This window comes from Balaenoptera borealis (genome assembly GCF_965194805.1).
Source record: "Balaenoptera borealis genome assembly, chromosome: 17".
NCBI classification, from domain to species: domain Eukaryota; kingdom Metazoa; phylum Chordata; class Mammalia; order Artiodactyla; family Balaenopteridae; genus Balaenoptera; species Balaenoptera borealis.
Window position 1 is genome coordinate 74,327,038 of NC_138876.1, and position 17,438 is coordinate 74,344,475.

A 17,438-nucleotide genomic window follows, 5' to 3' on the forward strand; every position below is an offset into this window, starting at 1 on the left:
CTGGATGGAGCAGTAGCTTTGAACAGTAGCTTTAAGATACACCCTCCTCGCCTTGCTCACAGCTGGGATGACTGCTTAGGCAGCTACTGGATCCTGGTAAGTCATTTCTATGCTTCCAACCCCAAGCCTGAATCATATCCTCAACGACGTCCATGGACATGGATCTGATATTCTAAGTTTGACTCCCTTTAGCCACCGATTTTTGGTGTGTGTTCACCAGAGATTTAACTTCTCAGAGACGTGATTTCCTCATCTGCAGAAAGGGATGAAGGGCACGGGGCAACGCAGCTGACTCTGCTGTCAATTGCAAGGTTCCACTGCAGGTGGTCGAATGTGGATAACCAGTGAGGCACCAAGTGGGGCGGTCACCGTTGCAGATCCTAATGACAGAGCTGTGAGTATACAATCTTTCAGATAATTCAGGGCCAAAGCCTTTCTGAAATCTGAAAATACAAAGGTGGATTTGCAGCCTTTGATGACTGAACACACAAGATTTACCACGCTAAGTCATCTTATCACTTCGTGGTAGGTAGCCTTTGTGTCAGCTACTTGGGCAGAGTTTTGTTTATTCATAAATCTCCCACGTCTCAGGCTTTCAGGCTGCTTAGATAAGACCCAACACTCCTCAGTGGTGGGGGAGGAACGTATGAATACAGTAGTATGTTTGCCCTGGTTTTTCTTTTTTTTTCTTCCATTTTGTGATTCTTCTATATACCGGAGGCAACTGTCAGTAATGGATGTGATCTTAGTCTCGGAGACAGCAGCCTAGGATCAAAAACCATATTTGCCAGACATGGGCTATCTGACCGGGAGTAAATTATTTACCTTCTCTAAACCTTGCATTTTCTTATCTATTAAGGGGAAAGGCCACTTTCTTTGGGAGACTGATGTCAGGGTGAAATGAGCTCCCTCTGTGAACTTGCCTGGTACCCAGCAGATCTTCAAGTCCTCCTGTTTCTTTTTCCCTGCTTTCCGCCTTCTGTACTCAGTGTCTTTCTTATTCTGGATGAACCTAGGACCTAGTGTCAGGGTCCTTCGAAAGTTCTTTTCTCAATGGGATAGTAATTAAATAGTGTGGTATGATAAAAAATCTATATTTGGTATTTGTCGGTTCCTGGGACAGAGCTTCTCAAACCTTTGGGATTTCCTGAGATAGGAGTATCTTTTGTTATTCACAAGGAGCCCTTTTTGACCTTACCTGAGTTTATATTAATGAGGTGACTCTTCGGGACAAAAGCCCTAGCTGGCTTCAAGGAGAGAGCTGGTTGCCAGAAGCAACCACAGTTAGAAGGTTGGAACTTTCCACCCCACTCTCTTTGGGGAGGAGAGAGGGACTGAAAATTGAGTTCAACTACCAATGGCCAGTGATTTAATCAATCATGCCTACATAAAGAAACTTCCTTAAAAACTCTTGAACAACGTGGTTCCAGTAGCTTCTGGGTTGTGAACAGAGCAACAGATCGAGATGCTGGGAGGATGGCACACCTGGAGAGGGTGCAGAAGCCCCAACTCCCATACCTTGCCCTCTTCTTCTCTTCCGTTCGGCTGTTCCCGAGTCGTATCCTTTACAATAAACCAGTACTCATAGTGCCTTCATGAGTTCTAGTGGGGGGTTGTAGGAACCCCTGAATTGGTAGTTGCCTGGGCAGGAGTTTGAGTAGCTGGGTATCCTACTGCAGCTGGTGGGTGAAATGGGTCAGTCTTTGTGGGACCTAGCCCTTAACCTGTGGAGTCTGAGCTAGCTGGGTTGTTAGTTTCAGAACTGGATCAAATAGTTGGACGCCCAGTTGGTGTTGAATTGATTAGTGTCAGAACTGAATCACTGTGAGAATTTCTCAGAAAAGTCAAAATGTGGATTTAAATATAACTGATCTTCATTGAGATCAGAAGAATTTTATGGTAAACATATACAAGTTGGTAGCACAAAATACTTTCTAACCGACTTTCAGTTTCAAAACCCTTTCCACTTTTGCTCTCAATGCTAAAGGCTGTCTATGTTTGAAAGAAGCAAATATACTTCACATCTTTTTTTTCTCTTTCCATGGAGGTTTCAACTATATATATTAGAAGTACATCAACCATTGAGTCAAGGATTTTGATTAGAGTCTAAAAATGCAGAGTGGATTTACCAAGAAACTAAGAGAGTTAGGCTCAGGACCCCTTGCTTGAAAAGACCCCTTGGTTTTCAAAGGAGCCCAGCTGCTAAAATCCTGGCATCCTTAAATAAGCCATTCAGAGGGCAAGGACAATACATAGTACAACGAAGGAGAAACAGGAAACAAAAGGGGAAGAAAGGTAAGGAGTGTGAAGTTAAAGAGAACTGAAAGTAAGAAAGAAAAGGGCTAGTAGGGAAGGGGGAGGGAGCAGACACTTCAAAGCATGGAAAGCGTGTTCCATGTCACAGGAGACCGCAGTCTCCTCACTACACTCAGATGCAATTACAGTCTGCCCTCTGTATTCAAGGGTTTGGCACTTGCTGATTCAAATAACTGCGGATTGAAAATATTCGAAGAAAAAATTCCAGAAAGTTCCAAAAAGCAAACTTGAATTTGCTTGACAACTATTTACTTAGCATTTACATTGTATTTACAACTATTTACATAGCATTTACATTGTATCAGGTATTATACATAATCTAGAGCTGGTTTAAAGCACACAGGAGGATGTGTCTATGTTATATGCAAATACTATGCCGTTTATATAAGCGACTTGAGCATCTGTGGATTTGCGTATCTGCGGGGGTCCTGGAACCAATTCCTTGTGGATACCTAGGGATTTGTGTATTGTTGCTCTCTTACAGGTGAGAAAACTACAGCTCCCAGACAATATCACACGTGGCAGAGACAGGATTTAAAGCTCTCCCACACACCACCTCTGATCCTTTAGCAAATTCTGCCACTTCTGATTTCCAACTGTAAGTCAGTTCTGACTACTCTCCCCTCTGTCACTGCCACCACCCTAGTCCAAGCTACCTTTATTTCTTACCTGGACCACCAGAATCATCTCTCTATGGGTCCTCTTGCTTCTATTCTTGTTTCCTATATGACAGTCACACCAATTTTTGATCCTGTCATTCTCCTACACTCAAACTTCTATTGGGTTCCCATTACATTGAGGCCAAATCCAAATTCCTACCATGGCCTACGAGGTTCCTACAGGATCTTGCCCCTTCTCAGCTCTCCATACTCACAGCCAGTTAGGGACACAATACAGCATCCCGGCTATTTTTTGTACACACCGAGCATCCTTCCATCTTGGGGACCTGGCATCCTCCCGTATCTTTGCATGAGTTGCTCCTGTCTGTCACTTGGGCCTCTTAACTCCATCTTCCCATGAAGTCACCCTCTATCCCCTTATCCTGCTTTTTTTTCTCTTGATAGCACTTAACAGATGATGTCATGTCATGTATTTATTTGTTTATATATTATGTCTCTTTCACTACAATAAAAGCTCCGTGAGAGCAGGTTCTTTTCATCTCCCAGTTATATTCTCAGCACCTACAATAATACCTGGCACAGAGAAGATGCTCAACGAATTTGTTGCATTAAAATGTCTGATTCCAAAGCTGAGAAAAGAAAATTTTTAAGCAAGTTGGAACTTCTTTTAAAGAAAATTTCTAAAAAAGATCATCTCTTGAAAAATATGTAGAAAATGAACATTTTCCAGTAAGCATTATGCCTCTGGTACATTTATACCAGCATTATTTCTTGCCTTACATGCCTAACAAAGTGTTTTGATGACTGCTGTCATGTTTTGTAAAGCCCCTTGAGCTACTTGAAGGAAAACACAATATAAATGCAATGTAATAAACCACCTCTCTGTTTGGTACTCATAATAAAGTACATGAGGCTTTTGATGATTTAGTGAAAAATAAAGTAGGGAGTTTCTAAAGGTAAAGAAATAGATCAAGTCAAAAATCATTATACTCTGATCCAAGCATCAAGGGGCCTTAGTGGGTAAACCTATCACGATTTAGACCTTGGAAATTCATTTCCTGATGTTTTCAACAATGGTGAAAGCCTCCTACATGCAAGGCATTCTGTTAGCTGCCAGCATTATTATACCCCAATCTAATCTTTAGTCAAACAGATAAAACATTGATTTTCTTGTCTACAAAGCTAGCTCTAAATAAGCCAACATTTTTTCCCCTTCTGAAAGTATACATATATTTTACATTAAAAATACTATAGACAAAGAATGAACAATGAAACTGTAAGATTTAATTGGTTAGAGTCACCCAAAGCCAAGATTGTGTAAGTAATTAAAAACTTACGTGTTTGCCAAGAGTGTTTTTCTACTGCCTTAGATGTCAAGACAGTAAGTCTGCCGAGCCACTGAAGAGCTCTGTCAGTCTTTAGTGTAATGTCTTAAAAGTTGTCCACTCATGTGGACTTTAATTTTACTGATTTAAAAAAAAAAAAAAAGCCTCTGGGTAAAGCCAGAGTTGTGGTCTAATACTAACCTCTAGCTATTAAACAGTTTAATTCTTGGCTTTTATGGTAAATTTCTCACATCCTATATTTTGCTTTTAATATTGGATATAGAAGATAAAAAAATAATTTATCAAGTGGTCATCTTGTTTTCTCCTTTTGGGAAAAACATGTGGGAAAAAATGATTAAAGGAAACACAAAAGCTGCCATCAATTTGTAGGAGTTTATGGACCCAGCCAGATGGGCAAACAGAGAAAGAGTGGAAAGCAGAAGAAAGAAGGTATTTGTCTTAGTTTTCAGATTGATTTTGTTGCTAACAATGATACACATTGACTTGGTTCTCATCTGGAAAACTAAACTCATTTAAAAATATAGTTACTATTGACACCTGTGATTTCAGAAGAGGAATTACAATTACAACCCTGATGTGCAATGTTTAAGCTTCCTAGGAATCTTTGGAGAAGTCGATAACGTAAACATTGAGTATAAATTTTGAAGTATATCAAAAGTCCATTTTTGGGTAGTGCTCCAAAAATGATCAATCATAGGTTATCCTTTGTTGTATTTAAATTATGAGATGCTGTAAATGATGCATATCCTTCCTATAGAAGTTATCCTTCAGGATACTTTACGGTATCAAATTCCACCGGGGGCTAAGGTTTCCTTCATTTTACTTTTTTACAAATTCAAATATGAAGAAATTATTGTTACTGACTTAGTTCCAATAGGGAAAAGAAGTGGAAAGAAATTACACTAATAAAAATGGGATTTTCCTTTAATCAGCTTCTTATGAATAGCAAAGTAAACTTCTGGTACAGGATGAAAGTGATTATACCCCCCAGAAGGCACAGGACTAAAGAAATATACGGACAATGATTTCTTCTCCGAGAAATAAAGCCCATCACCATGCTTTCTCAGGGACAAGTGCATTAGGGCACTGACTGATGCAAAGGTGCTTAATGGTCCCAGAGCAGGTGCATCGCCCTCTCTGACAGCGCTCATTTGCATACGCACATTTAATCCCAGTAGGAGGTGTGCATTCAGGGGTCCCCCAGAGCAGAAATATAGACATTCTCAGGTAAAAGCAGTTCTTCATAAACTTTATAACCTCATTCCAAACTCCAGTTGCCAGTGAACAGCTTTCCAGATTGACATCTTAAATCAAGAAAATGTCACACATGTACAGTAACTGGCCTAATCTTTTCTGTAAATTGCTGCTTGCGGTTTTCAAAAACGTAGTAAATTGCTGGCAATTGACAATGTGTCTCCCTGCACGGCTAACTTCACTTTCTGCACAGTTAACAAATCAGTCTTAAATTATTCATCAGATCACCCAATGTCTAGGCTCTTCTGACTGTCATTGATTTCAGGGACCAGTAGCCTGTCTGCCTTTTATACTAAAGTGAAATTCATACCATGTTCTTGGCATATAAGATTAATTGTATGTAGGAAATAATAATTACACTCTTTGTCTCAGGATCTCACTTAAGGGTGAGCACAGCTCACTACACAATCAGTGCCTCTGCTGTTCTCTGCTGCCCAGAAGCAGGACAGAGTATCTTCTCACACTAATACTTAAAATAGTCTTAATGCACCCCGATACTTCAAATACACAGAGGAAGTGTTTTCTCTATTAATTCTAGAATTAAGGACAAGCACAAAATGACAAATTATACGTATAAGCGAAAACATAGATGGTCCACGTAGAAATGATGCCTTCAAACCATCGCACATTGTTCTGGAAACAGGGTCAAATCAACTCTCCAGACAGCTCAACCAAATTGAATTTTTGTTGCTAAAATAAGTGTGGGGATAGAGGGCTTGTTCTGAAAAGACTTCTTAACTCAAGGCCATTTTTCTTTCAGTAGCACACAGAGGATTTTGCAGGAAGCATGTTTGCCCTTCCTTGAAATACTTTTTGAATCGGTTACTGGCCCTAAGCTAAATAGTGCAGTTGTGCAGTGAAACACTCGTATATTTGAGGAGCACATTTGTCTATTTATGCTCAGGGAAATTAACTCCAGACCATCTCAAAAGGACTTCCAGCATTCTGGCATTTTCTCCCAACTGTTCCTAAACATATTTCCAGGCCACTGGTAGTCATGATCTGTACCTCGAAAGCTCCCTTGTTTAGAGCATGTCCTTATGTGACCACTTCCCAAGGGTAGTGACCTTGGCTCTGATGCAGGTAATTCCATGGAGTTCTCTCTCCAGTGTATGCTGGCCAGAAGAGAGTCTGGAGAAAAAATACGGGATGGAGGTGGGTGGATTGATGAAAATTCATTATAGGGAATTTAAAAAAAAGTAGCAACTCAAAGCACTTTTCTCGTGGATGGTAGGTCAATAACAGCATTTGTGTTTTAAAGGTCAGCATGGTACTTGTAATGCTGTTCTTTACTGAGTGTGTCTTCCTGTCTTCCTTAGGAAACCTTCCCTGATGCCGGTGATGCTATGTTCTCTGTTCTATGGTATCAGAGGCCTTTTTCCTTCATCATCGTAACACTGGTTACGTTTTCTTGTTTTTACCTATTTAATGTCTGCCTTTCCTATGACATAGAACATTTTATGAGGCAGGAACTGGATGCAGCCCTATTACCTGGCACATTGCTTTGAACCAAGTAAATGGTAGGTGAAATGATCTGTAGAATTATATATGATTGGTCAGGTATTATTTTCAGCTGCATATTTCAAGCCCCCCCCAAGAGTGGCCCCCCCCCCCCCAATATGAAAGAAATCTGCATGGGCAACACAGCGCTGATACAAAAGCTCCACAGAGTTAGGGTCCCAGGCTCCTTTTTTCTTTTTACTCAATTATTCTCATGGTTGACATCCTCATGGCTGACATGGTTGACATCTCAACCTTGACATCCTTAAGGTTACCTCATAGTCCCAAATGGTTGGCACCACTGTGGTAGCAGAATAGTGGTCCCCAAAGAGGTTCATGTCCTAACCCTCAGAACCTGTGAATACGGTACCCTGCATGGCAAAGGGACTTTTTATAGAGGTGATTAAAGTGAAGGACCTTGATATGCTGAGATAAGCCTCTGTTATGCAGGTGGGTCCAATCTAATCACCGGAGTCCTTAAAAGTGGAGAACGTTTCCTGGCTGCAGAAAATCAGAGAGATGGCAGCATAAGAAGGTTTGGGCTGCCATCTCTGGCTTTGAACACAGGGAGGAATGTGGGCAGCCTCTAGAAGCTGGAAAATGAAAGAAAACAGATTCTCCCCCAGAGCCTCCAGAAAGGAACACGGCCCTGCTGATACCTTGATTTTATTTTAATTTATTTTAATTTTTCCCAGTTGTATTGAGCTATAATTGACATACACTATTGTATATGTATATATTGCAAAGTGATTACCACGGTAAGTTTCATTAACATACATCCCCTCACATAGTTACAAATTTTTTTGTGATTAGAAATTTTAAGATCTATTCTCCTAGCAACTTCCAAATATACAGTACAATATCGTTAACTATAGTCACCATGACGTACATTACATCCCCAGGACTTATTCATCTTATAATTGGAAGTTTGTACCTCCTGACCACCTTCATCCATGTTTCCAACCCCTCACGCCCTGCCTCTGGAATCCACTAATGTGTTCTCTCTATCTGTGAGTTTGTTTTTTTAGATTCCACATGTAAGTGGTATTACTCAGTATTAGTCTTTCTCTGTCTTACTTATTTCACTTAGCATAATGCCCTCAAGGACCATCCATGTCCCCTCAAATGGCAGGATTTCCTTTTTCTTTGTGGCTGAGTGATATTCTTATAAAATACCACTTTTTCTTTAACCATTCATCTGATGATGGACACTTAGGTTGTTTCCATGTCTTGGCTATTGCAGACAATGCTGCAATGAATATGGGGGTGCAGATATCTTTTCAAGAAAGTGATTTAATTTCCTTTGGGTAAATACCCAGAAGTGGAATTGCTAGATAATATGGTAGTTCTATTTTTAATTTTTTGAGGACCCTCCATACACTTTTCCATAGTGGCTGTCTCACAACTTCATTTTAGACCATCGAGACTCATGTCTGATTTCTGATCTATAGAAGAAGGGTAAGATTTGTATTCTTTTAAATGTAAGACTGTATTCTACAAGTCACTAAGTTTGGGCCTGCTTCTAAACTGAATTAGCTTTTAAGTAGCCTTTTCAGAAGCCTTCACAATTCTTCTGCTTATATCTTAATGGCCAGAACTTAGATGATCACACCTGCTCATATAAAGGCAAAGGAAATAGTTTTTTAGCACTTGCACCTCAAAGATAGATTTTCCCTGACTCTTGACCAGAAGGAGGGGGACTAGATAATGGAAGATAACTAGAAATTTCTGCCATCATTTGTTTAATGAAAGAGTGATTAGATGGATGTAGTTGAACACCTACAAAATTAGGAAAATGATATGATTTTCATAGAAAGTTATATTTCCCATTTGTAAATTAATTTAGCAAATGGATATTCTTCCTTTTCTTTTAAGTTAGCTAAATTTCATTCAATTTTGTCCCTCCCCATCTAATTTTAATCTTAGAAATATGTTTTTTGTTGTTTTTTTTTTAATTTTTATTTATTATTTATTTATTATGTTTTTATTTTTGGCTGTGTTGGGTTTTCGTTTCTGTGCGAGGGCTTTCTCCAGTTGCGGCGAGCGGGGGCCACTCTTCATCGCGGTGCGCGGGCCTCTCACTATCGCAGCCTCTCCCGCTGCAGAGCACAGGCTCCAGACGCGCAGGCTCAGTAGTTGTGGCTCACGGGCCCAGTTGCTCCGCGGCACGTGGGATCTTCCCAGACCAGGGCTCGAACCCGTGTCCCCTGCATTGGCAGGCAGACTCTCAACCACTGCGCCACCAGGGAAGCCCCGGGATTGTATTCTTAATTAATGTTTCACAACAAAGAGATTGTGTCTTCAGAACAAACTAATTAACATCACAAGAAAATCCAAAATCTTAACGGCATTTACTCATGTTCTATCCGTACTACATTTTGTTCTAAAATGATCTTATGTTCAACTGATTGCATCAAAAATTTTGCAGTAGCATCTTTAAATTGCCTTAAAAACAGAGCAAATCATTTGGATATAAGCTATAAAGTGTGGTTTCTCTGCATATTCCAAAATTAAAAAAAAATAATGCCTGCATGGAAATTTAGCAGCCAAGTTCCATGCAGAATGGCTTAATGTTATATAAACAGTGGCTTAACAAACTTACATCTATCGGAATAATTATAGATCTATTAAAAATATTGTTTTATTGAACTTAGTGGAAGAATTAGCCAATTTGGAGATTGTCACATCAGCAGCCGCTGTTACGAGTGGCTGGAAACGACTAAGGCTGGCATGAGGTCAAGGATCTCTGCAAACTCCACCATCAGCTCAAGGTTGGCTATAGAAGTTGACTACGTCCTGTCTTTTCTCCCTGAGGAGTGGAGTCAAGAGAAGGGAGGAGAGAGAGGTATGTAAAGGCTGTAAGCATGGTCAGCTTTGGTGAGAGGAGAACAGGTTTGAATCAGACAGGAGACTAATTTTTAATGACCAAACTTGTACACAGAATCTGTTACCCAGTGTGATAATGAATGGGAATAGGGTTGGAGATGAAATAGTTCGGAGACAGCTTATTCAAAGAAACAAAACCATTTCATGATTATAATCCACTGAGTTGAGAAATAACCCAGTTATTCAATTATATATATATATATATTTTTTTTTTATTCAATTACATTTGCATTGGCTTTGTTCAATGACTCTCATTCTGCAGCAATAGAGTTACTGTTGATCGAATAATATCCATTTGCTCTTTTGAAAAAACTATTTGAACCTCTACAGAAGGACATAAGATTATCACACAAACTTGTGATTAAAAACTCCAAACACCACCCAGGCCACAGCAATTACTGAGTTCACTGTGGTTTCTGTATGTCATTGGACTATAACGTAGCAGCAAATTGGATTTTTTAAGCAAAGGTTTTCAAAATGTTTGTATTTGATGAAATCTATGAAAATATAATACTGAGTTTAAATGTGCTTATAATTTTCTTTACTGTGGAAAAGAAGCTACAGGGAAAACAATTATCTTACCATACAAAGAACACTGAAGATGCTATTTTCAGAAGTTATGTTCACTTAGACCAAAGCCAAGGGGAAAAGTATAGTTTAAGTCCTTTGGAATAAGGAATGCATAACTATATTTACACAGCTTTGCTACTTTTTTTTTTTTAATAAAAGAACATAATTGCATCACTTAGGTAAAGGACTGTGTAGGAAACAATAAACATTTGCAAGCTTTTGGGTCTCATTTCGATTTAATGCCCAGAAGCAGATTGTGATGGTTCTTCCTTTATAAATCTTTAATAACTGGCTAGATGTCCACCATCACCTCCAATCTCCCATTCCCTCAGTCAATATTACAGACAAAAGCATTCTTTCAGGATAGCAGGATAAATATATACTAATATATTAGTTCAGAACATAAAATATTTTGTTATTCCAGTGAACTGAAAGTTTAAGCATTTTTCCAAAGATTCTCATTGATACAGATATGCTATTTACCTCATGATACAGTAAAAAGGATATCATTCTTGTAGTTTCAAAAGTAGGCATAGTTTTGCTTGGTTTCTTGGAGGCTACTCCTATATCATTTGCTGATACATTATTTTCAAATACAGACATTTTGTATCCTAGCTTCAGCCCTCCATAAACATCACATTTCAAGGTTCTTTCTAAAAAATGTCTGAGGAAAATATCATCAAAAGGAAAGGATAAATGCAAGTTTAATACTCATTGCTAGATTCAGCAAGTTGTATTTATGTAAAGAAAGAAATGCACTATGCATCACTTATTTAGTTTGAAACTGCCCACAGAAAAAGAATTCTTTGAAACATAAAAATATTTAGAATGTTTATTAAGAATAATGGATGGATTGTAAGCAGCTGAAGGGGATTGGGAGTTCTGTTTCCTATGCAATAACTTCTGCACGGAACTCTGAATTGCCTAAACGTTTCCTACTTGAAAGTGCCTGCCCAAAGCCAAAGTTAGTGGAAGAATCCAACCTTGAAGGAAAATGAATCTTGATCAAGAAAGAGATTTTTCCTAGTAAGTACAGAGGGACAACTCAGGCTAGGTAACAAGAATGAGCCTTGAAAAAGAAGAATGATCTCATTGACCCTGCCAGACTGCTCAGACGAAATATTCAACTGAAGAGTCTCACAAGAGAAGAGAACCCTTGTGAGTGAATGGTGATGATTTAAGTCAAAAGAGGATAAGAAAGTGCTATTATTGCCGTTTGGGGAAATGGCTTAAATTTCTTTCTTTTTTTTCACATCTTTATTGGAGTATAGTTGCTTTACCATGTTGTTAGTTTCTGCTATACAACAAAGTGAATCAGCTGTATGTATACATATATCCCCATATCCCCTCCCTCTTGAGCCTCCCTCCCACCCTCCCCATCCCACCCCTCTAGGTGGTCACAAAGCACCGAGCTGATCTCCCTGTGCTATGCAGCTTCTTCCCACTAGCTATCTATTTTACATTTGGTAGTGTGTATATGTCCATGCCACTCTCTCACTTCATCCCAGCTTACCCTTCCCCCTCCCCGTGTCCTCAAGTCCATTCTCTATGTCTGCATTTTTATTCCTATCCTGCCCCTAGGTTCTTCAGAACCATTTTATTTTATTTCATTTTTTTAGATTCCATATATATGTGTTAGCATACAGTATTTGTTTTTCTCCTTCTGACTCACTTCATTCTGTATGACAGAGTCTAGGTCCATCCACCTCACTACAAATAACTCAATTTTGTTTCTTTTATGGCTGAGTAATATTCCACTGTATATATGTGCCACATCTTCTTTATCCATTCATCTGTCGATGGGCACTTAGGTTGCTTCCATGTCCTGGCTATTGTAAATAGTGCTGCAATGAACATTGGGGTGCATGTGTCTTTTTGAATTCTGGTTTTCTCAGGGTATATGCCCAGTAGTGGAATTGCTGGGTCATATGGTAGTTCTATTTTTAGTTTTTTAAGGAACTTCCATACTGTTCTCCATAGTGGCTGTATCAATTAGATTTCTTTAAGAATCAAAATACCCACAAATCAGGTACTATGAAAAATCGCAGTCATTAAGACATGATATAGAGAAACAAATATAGGTAGTTTCCCTTTTGTGCGAAGGCAACGTGAACGCCAGTACAGAGGAGAAATCAGGAAGGGTTAGTCCATTTCCCTCCCAGGCTTCCTGCCTAAGTTTTAGAAAACCCCTGATCAAAGCTCATGATTAATATAAGTCTACAGAGAATTTCTATACATTCATTTTTTATGTCTAAATTATGCTCATGCACCGTCACACACAGTCAGAATCCTAGGAAAATGTGACACACTGAAAATTCTCTAGGATCAGTAATGTGTAAGTTCCATACATCTCTCAGGAAAAGTCAATTAGAAGAAATATTAGCGTAAAGTTTCTACCATTTGGAGTAATCAAAAAGATGCCATAAGGCATCAGCTTAATTTTGGAGGGATTAAAAACAAGTACAACTTGAGTTCTCAACATAACTTGTCTTTCAGTATCTTTAAATGTAGCAAATGAGTTGGGTTTTCATATTTACATTCTGAATGGATTCCTAGGAAGAAAAAAATGATTTCAAGTCTTGGGACTTCCAAAGAAGCAGCAATAACTTATTAATTGTACCCTTGGTGATCTTAAAGTACAGCATGAAAAACAGTCTTAGTGCCTCCAAAGATGCATAAAGTCCCCTTCCAAGGGGAGCAGGAGGGACAGCAGGAGAATCTAGCTGCAGAAGAATTTCAAAAACGCTATTTACATGTTGAAGGAAAGGGTTTAATTAATCGTGTTACAGCTGTGAAGTTAATATGCAGATCTGAGGTCCTATCACAAGGGACTGTTACATACTTTTTAAACAAGTCACTCAGTCCCACATTTTCTTCCCTTTTACAGCTCTTGCATAGTAATAAATATACGTACCACAGGTTTGCAGAATGAGGACCATGACGTCTGTTAATTTCTCAATAATAATAAAGATGATGATGTTGATCGGCAATTATAAAAATCACTTTTTACTGAAACCTCACAATATGCCAAGATCCTTTCTAAGTTCTTTGTATGAATCATCTTACTTAATTCTTTCAACAATCCAATAAAACTAGTGCTGTGCTCTTCCTCACTTTGCAGAAAAGGAAACTGAGGCTCCAGTAGATTATGCAACTGCAGGCACTTTTGGTCACCTACCCACAGTCATCCTCAACCTCACCACACATGCACACATTCCCATTTCCTTCAAGTTCTGGAAGTTCTGGGGAGAATCAAGACCTTCAAGACCACAGTGACAAAAGTATGATGCCAAGCTGATGGGCAGATAACAGCAAAGGGGAAAATCTGAAGGTTGTGATCAAGAGTCCCCATAATAGGCCAGACGTATGATTGCTCGTGGCCAGGCGAGTACACTGTTAGTTAACGAGAATGGCTCAGTACTGCCTGTCATTGGAATAACACCCGAATCCATAGAGATGTTGTGGAAATTAATCTGAATCCGGTCTTTTGAGAAAGATTCACCATTTTAGAATGGACCTTTTGGGCAAAAATCAAAGTAGAGGAAGGCTTCTATTAATCTATCCAAGTGGGTAATTCCAAGAAATGGCTTCATGAACTAACAGGAGATAGAGGGCTCTAGAAAGTTAGTATGTAAACTAACACATGTGGACAAGGAATATCTTATGAAATGGGGTACAACCTGGAAAAAAATGGCAGAGGTGCTTGGGTTTATCAAGGGTCCTTAACTCTGCGCTAGTTTTCAGAATAGATTCCCTACAGGCTGGAATTGAGGCTTACCTGTGGCTAGCCAGGGAGAGGTTACCAGCCTTTGACACAGTAAATAGAGACCAACAGAAAATCTTTAGGATGCTCCTTTTGGAGTCATCTATCCTATTTATGATCTAGAATACTTGGTTGACTGCTTAATGGCATTTAAACGGGTAATGAAATGAGTAACTGGGACCACTATACCCATTTTTTTTAACCTTGAACCCAAAGAAACGAGGAAAAAAAAAATCCTTGACATGCACATTGATATTAGAAAAGCAGTTACAAGAAACAGTTCACAAAGGTCACCTTGAGCCGTGGACGGAAATCAGCCTTTGGGGAACAAATCAATGCTACTATTATTATAGTTTTTAAAAATTTTAAAAAATCACATCACAGGATTATTTTGCAGCTTACCTGAGTTACCATATTCGGTAACAATGCGAAACACCAAACAAACACTGATTACTATCTTTATTGGTGAAGCTGGTCCTGTTTTTATATTTCACAGAGACTTTCAGGGTTCAGTGCTTTGCCTAAGGGCCCATAGTTTATAAGTATTAAAGACAAGATTTGAATCCAAGACTTATGATTTGAAATTCAGTCCTCTTTCAACACACTATGATGCCAATTCCATGGAACAAATTTCCTCTGGTCTAATTTATTCCAAACCAATTAACAGAGAAAGAGATAAAAGATGATTTCCACCCAGTGAAATAAAAGTATGACTTAAATTGACCAATCAAATCATGAGTTACAAAATGTTATGGGTTGAAAAATGCTATGCTTAACTTATTATCCATAACTATTTTATTCATAAAATTGCATTTTAAAATTACTTTATAATCTGCATGTTACAGATAATCACTGGGCACTGATTTAAGTACTTTCTTCTGTCTTAGAAATTAGGTAGAGGTAAAGGTAGATGTTGGTGCATTTGCATGTAACTCAGAAATGTCATTTCTGGTTCCTGAATACATTTGCCAATGTGAGAAAATGATGACAAGTTCTAATTATAAAGTTATTATAGTGTAGAACAAAGAGTAACCACCTCTGGAGGTTCTGGAGAAAACCCTTCAGGGATATTTGCTGCTTGGCTAAATCAAAAATTCTTTGTTAGCGTATGGACTTCAGCGGAGCCTAACAATTCTAAAAGTCTCTGTGTTGGTCAAGGCAAATTTTCTAAGATCTAAACCACAAATGCTACTTAAAGAAAATTTGAGACTATCATACAACAATAGAATGTTTGCACAAATATAGTCGATAACAAGAAATCGAAAAGATAGATTACAGCTTTCTTATTCTTTTTGTAATTATACTGTTAGGTTTCTTCTCTACGATTTCAAGTGGGAACTGTGCTGGTTTATGAGAATAATGCTTAAGAAACATAACTAGAAACTTAACCCAAGATGCTCTTCCATTTGGATGGTAATCAAAAGATGATTCTGCAAGAGTCATAATGAAAATTATGTGTTTTGTTGACATGAGTTCTAGACAGACAGAAATAATATTTGTATCATGTTGCATCAAGACAATTCTTTTCTGATCAGGATTTCACAATAGGGATCACTGCACTGATGTATTTAGTTGTCAGTAAACGTATGCTCCATTTACTGTAATGAGGATTTCCTTCTCTGACAAACTTTATTTTTCCAGAATTAATATTCAAGCAAAGATAGCAATTTGCTATTCATGTTTGTTACGTTTACATCTTAGTCAATCCCTTTTCCCATTTTAAACACAAGAATGTTCAAAGCCATTTTTCACTTAACATATGGGGCTGTGGTCACTGGGACATTAGGCCTTTTTAAACTGGACATGAGGATACACTGGTAGCTGAGTTCCATGACAGCTTAACAAACTAAATCATAAGGCCATTGTTTCAGAGTTTCATTGTATTAACATGTTCCCAAGGTTATTCTTTCTAATGGTATCCAAACTCTTTTTTGATTAGTATCCCATTTGTAATGTTGCTTAGATTACTATATATACTTAGTATTCCATTTGTAATGTTGCTTAGATTACTGTATACACATATATATTAGTATTCCATTTGTAATGTTACTTAGATTATTTATTAGTGTATTCTTTTTAAAAGTGTACTTTAAAAGCATGATGGACTTACCTTAGAGAGCCCACCTACTTCCAAATAGAAGCAGATAATGAACACATTCCAGGTGACCCAGAGGGCAGTCCATACTGTATACTGGAAAGAAAGGGTTGGGGGAAGAAAGAGAAGAAAAATGTGGAGATGAAAGGCACGCATACTAAATAAATCGATAATAAAAATGTCAATAAGTGTGTCTTCTGGAAAAGAATGCTCCTTATGTGGTCCCCTAAGATCTCTAGAAATTAAAAATCCAATAGTTTCTACTGCTTTAAGTAGATGCCAATAAAACTAGATTTATTTTTACAGTGCTTTGCTGGCTTGCAGATGCAAGTTAAATCCAAGCACTGATTTGATTTGTTTTCTGACTACCAGCTTTTCCAAGGGACACAATTATGCAAATTTTCTGGGGTCTAGCTAGCTAGCTAGCTAGCTAGCTATCTTTTAGTTATAATAATAAGTCATCAAGGGTTTAGGAATGTTAGTCAAAACCCTTCACTTCCATATCCCTGAATGAGGATCATGTTTGAAAATGGATGTACGGAGTAAAATTAACAACCTTTCAACTGTTGGACTATTTTATTGAGTGGAGTGTATGCCCCTAATATAATTATAGAATATACTATGATTATGTAAAATATTTTTTAAAAGCACACAAGTTCTAATTATGGTAGGATTAATAAGTAAATCCTACTTATTAATAAGTAGGATTAAGAGTGAGCAAATAAGCAACATATTTCCATAATGGGAAAATACCTTCCAATCACAACCAAAAAACTGTAAACGTGCCAGCCTTATTGATTAATTGGTTTTATTAATGTATTATGTATTAGGAAACGCCTTCCTCAAGAGTATTAGTCAGACTGAATTAAGGTAGCCTTAGATCAAGACTCATCAATAGAGAGGTCTTAGGGCTCTATTCATCCAGTCACTTTCTTAGGCAGACAAAGACACTGAGGTCTGGAAAACTGACATATAGGACAGCTTGGATGACTCAGGATGGAACTTACCATGGCAACACAATGAGCAGATCAAATACAATGGTTTGCTCATTCATTTTATTGTACTGCAAAAATCTATGAATTCGTAAC

At 38.2% G+C, this 17,438-nt stretch overlaps 1 protein-coding gene across 3 annotated transcripts in view; it reads right to left on the bottom strand.

Moving 5' to 3' along the window:
- Positions 1–17,438, bottom strand: part of NKAIN3 (sodium/potassium transporting ATPase interacting 3) — a 510,304-nt gene that overhangs the window by 214,402 nt on the left and 278,464 nt on the right. For all 3 annotated transcript variants that reach the window (XM_082364733.1, XM_082364731.1, XM_082364732.1), the window contains exon 3: positions 16,366–16,446. In XM_082364733.1, the coding sequence (XP_082220859.1) occupies positions 16,366–16,446 (81 nt within the window). The remainder of the gene's footprint in view (positions 1–16,365; positions 16,447–17,438) is intronic.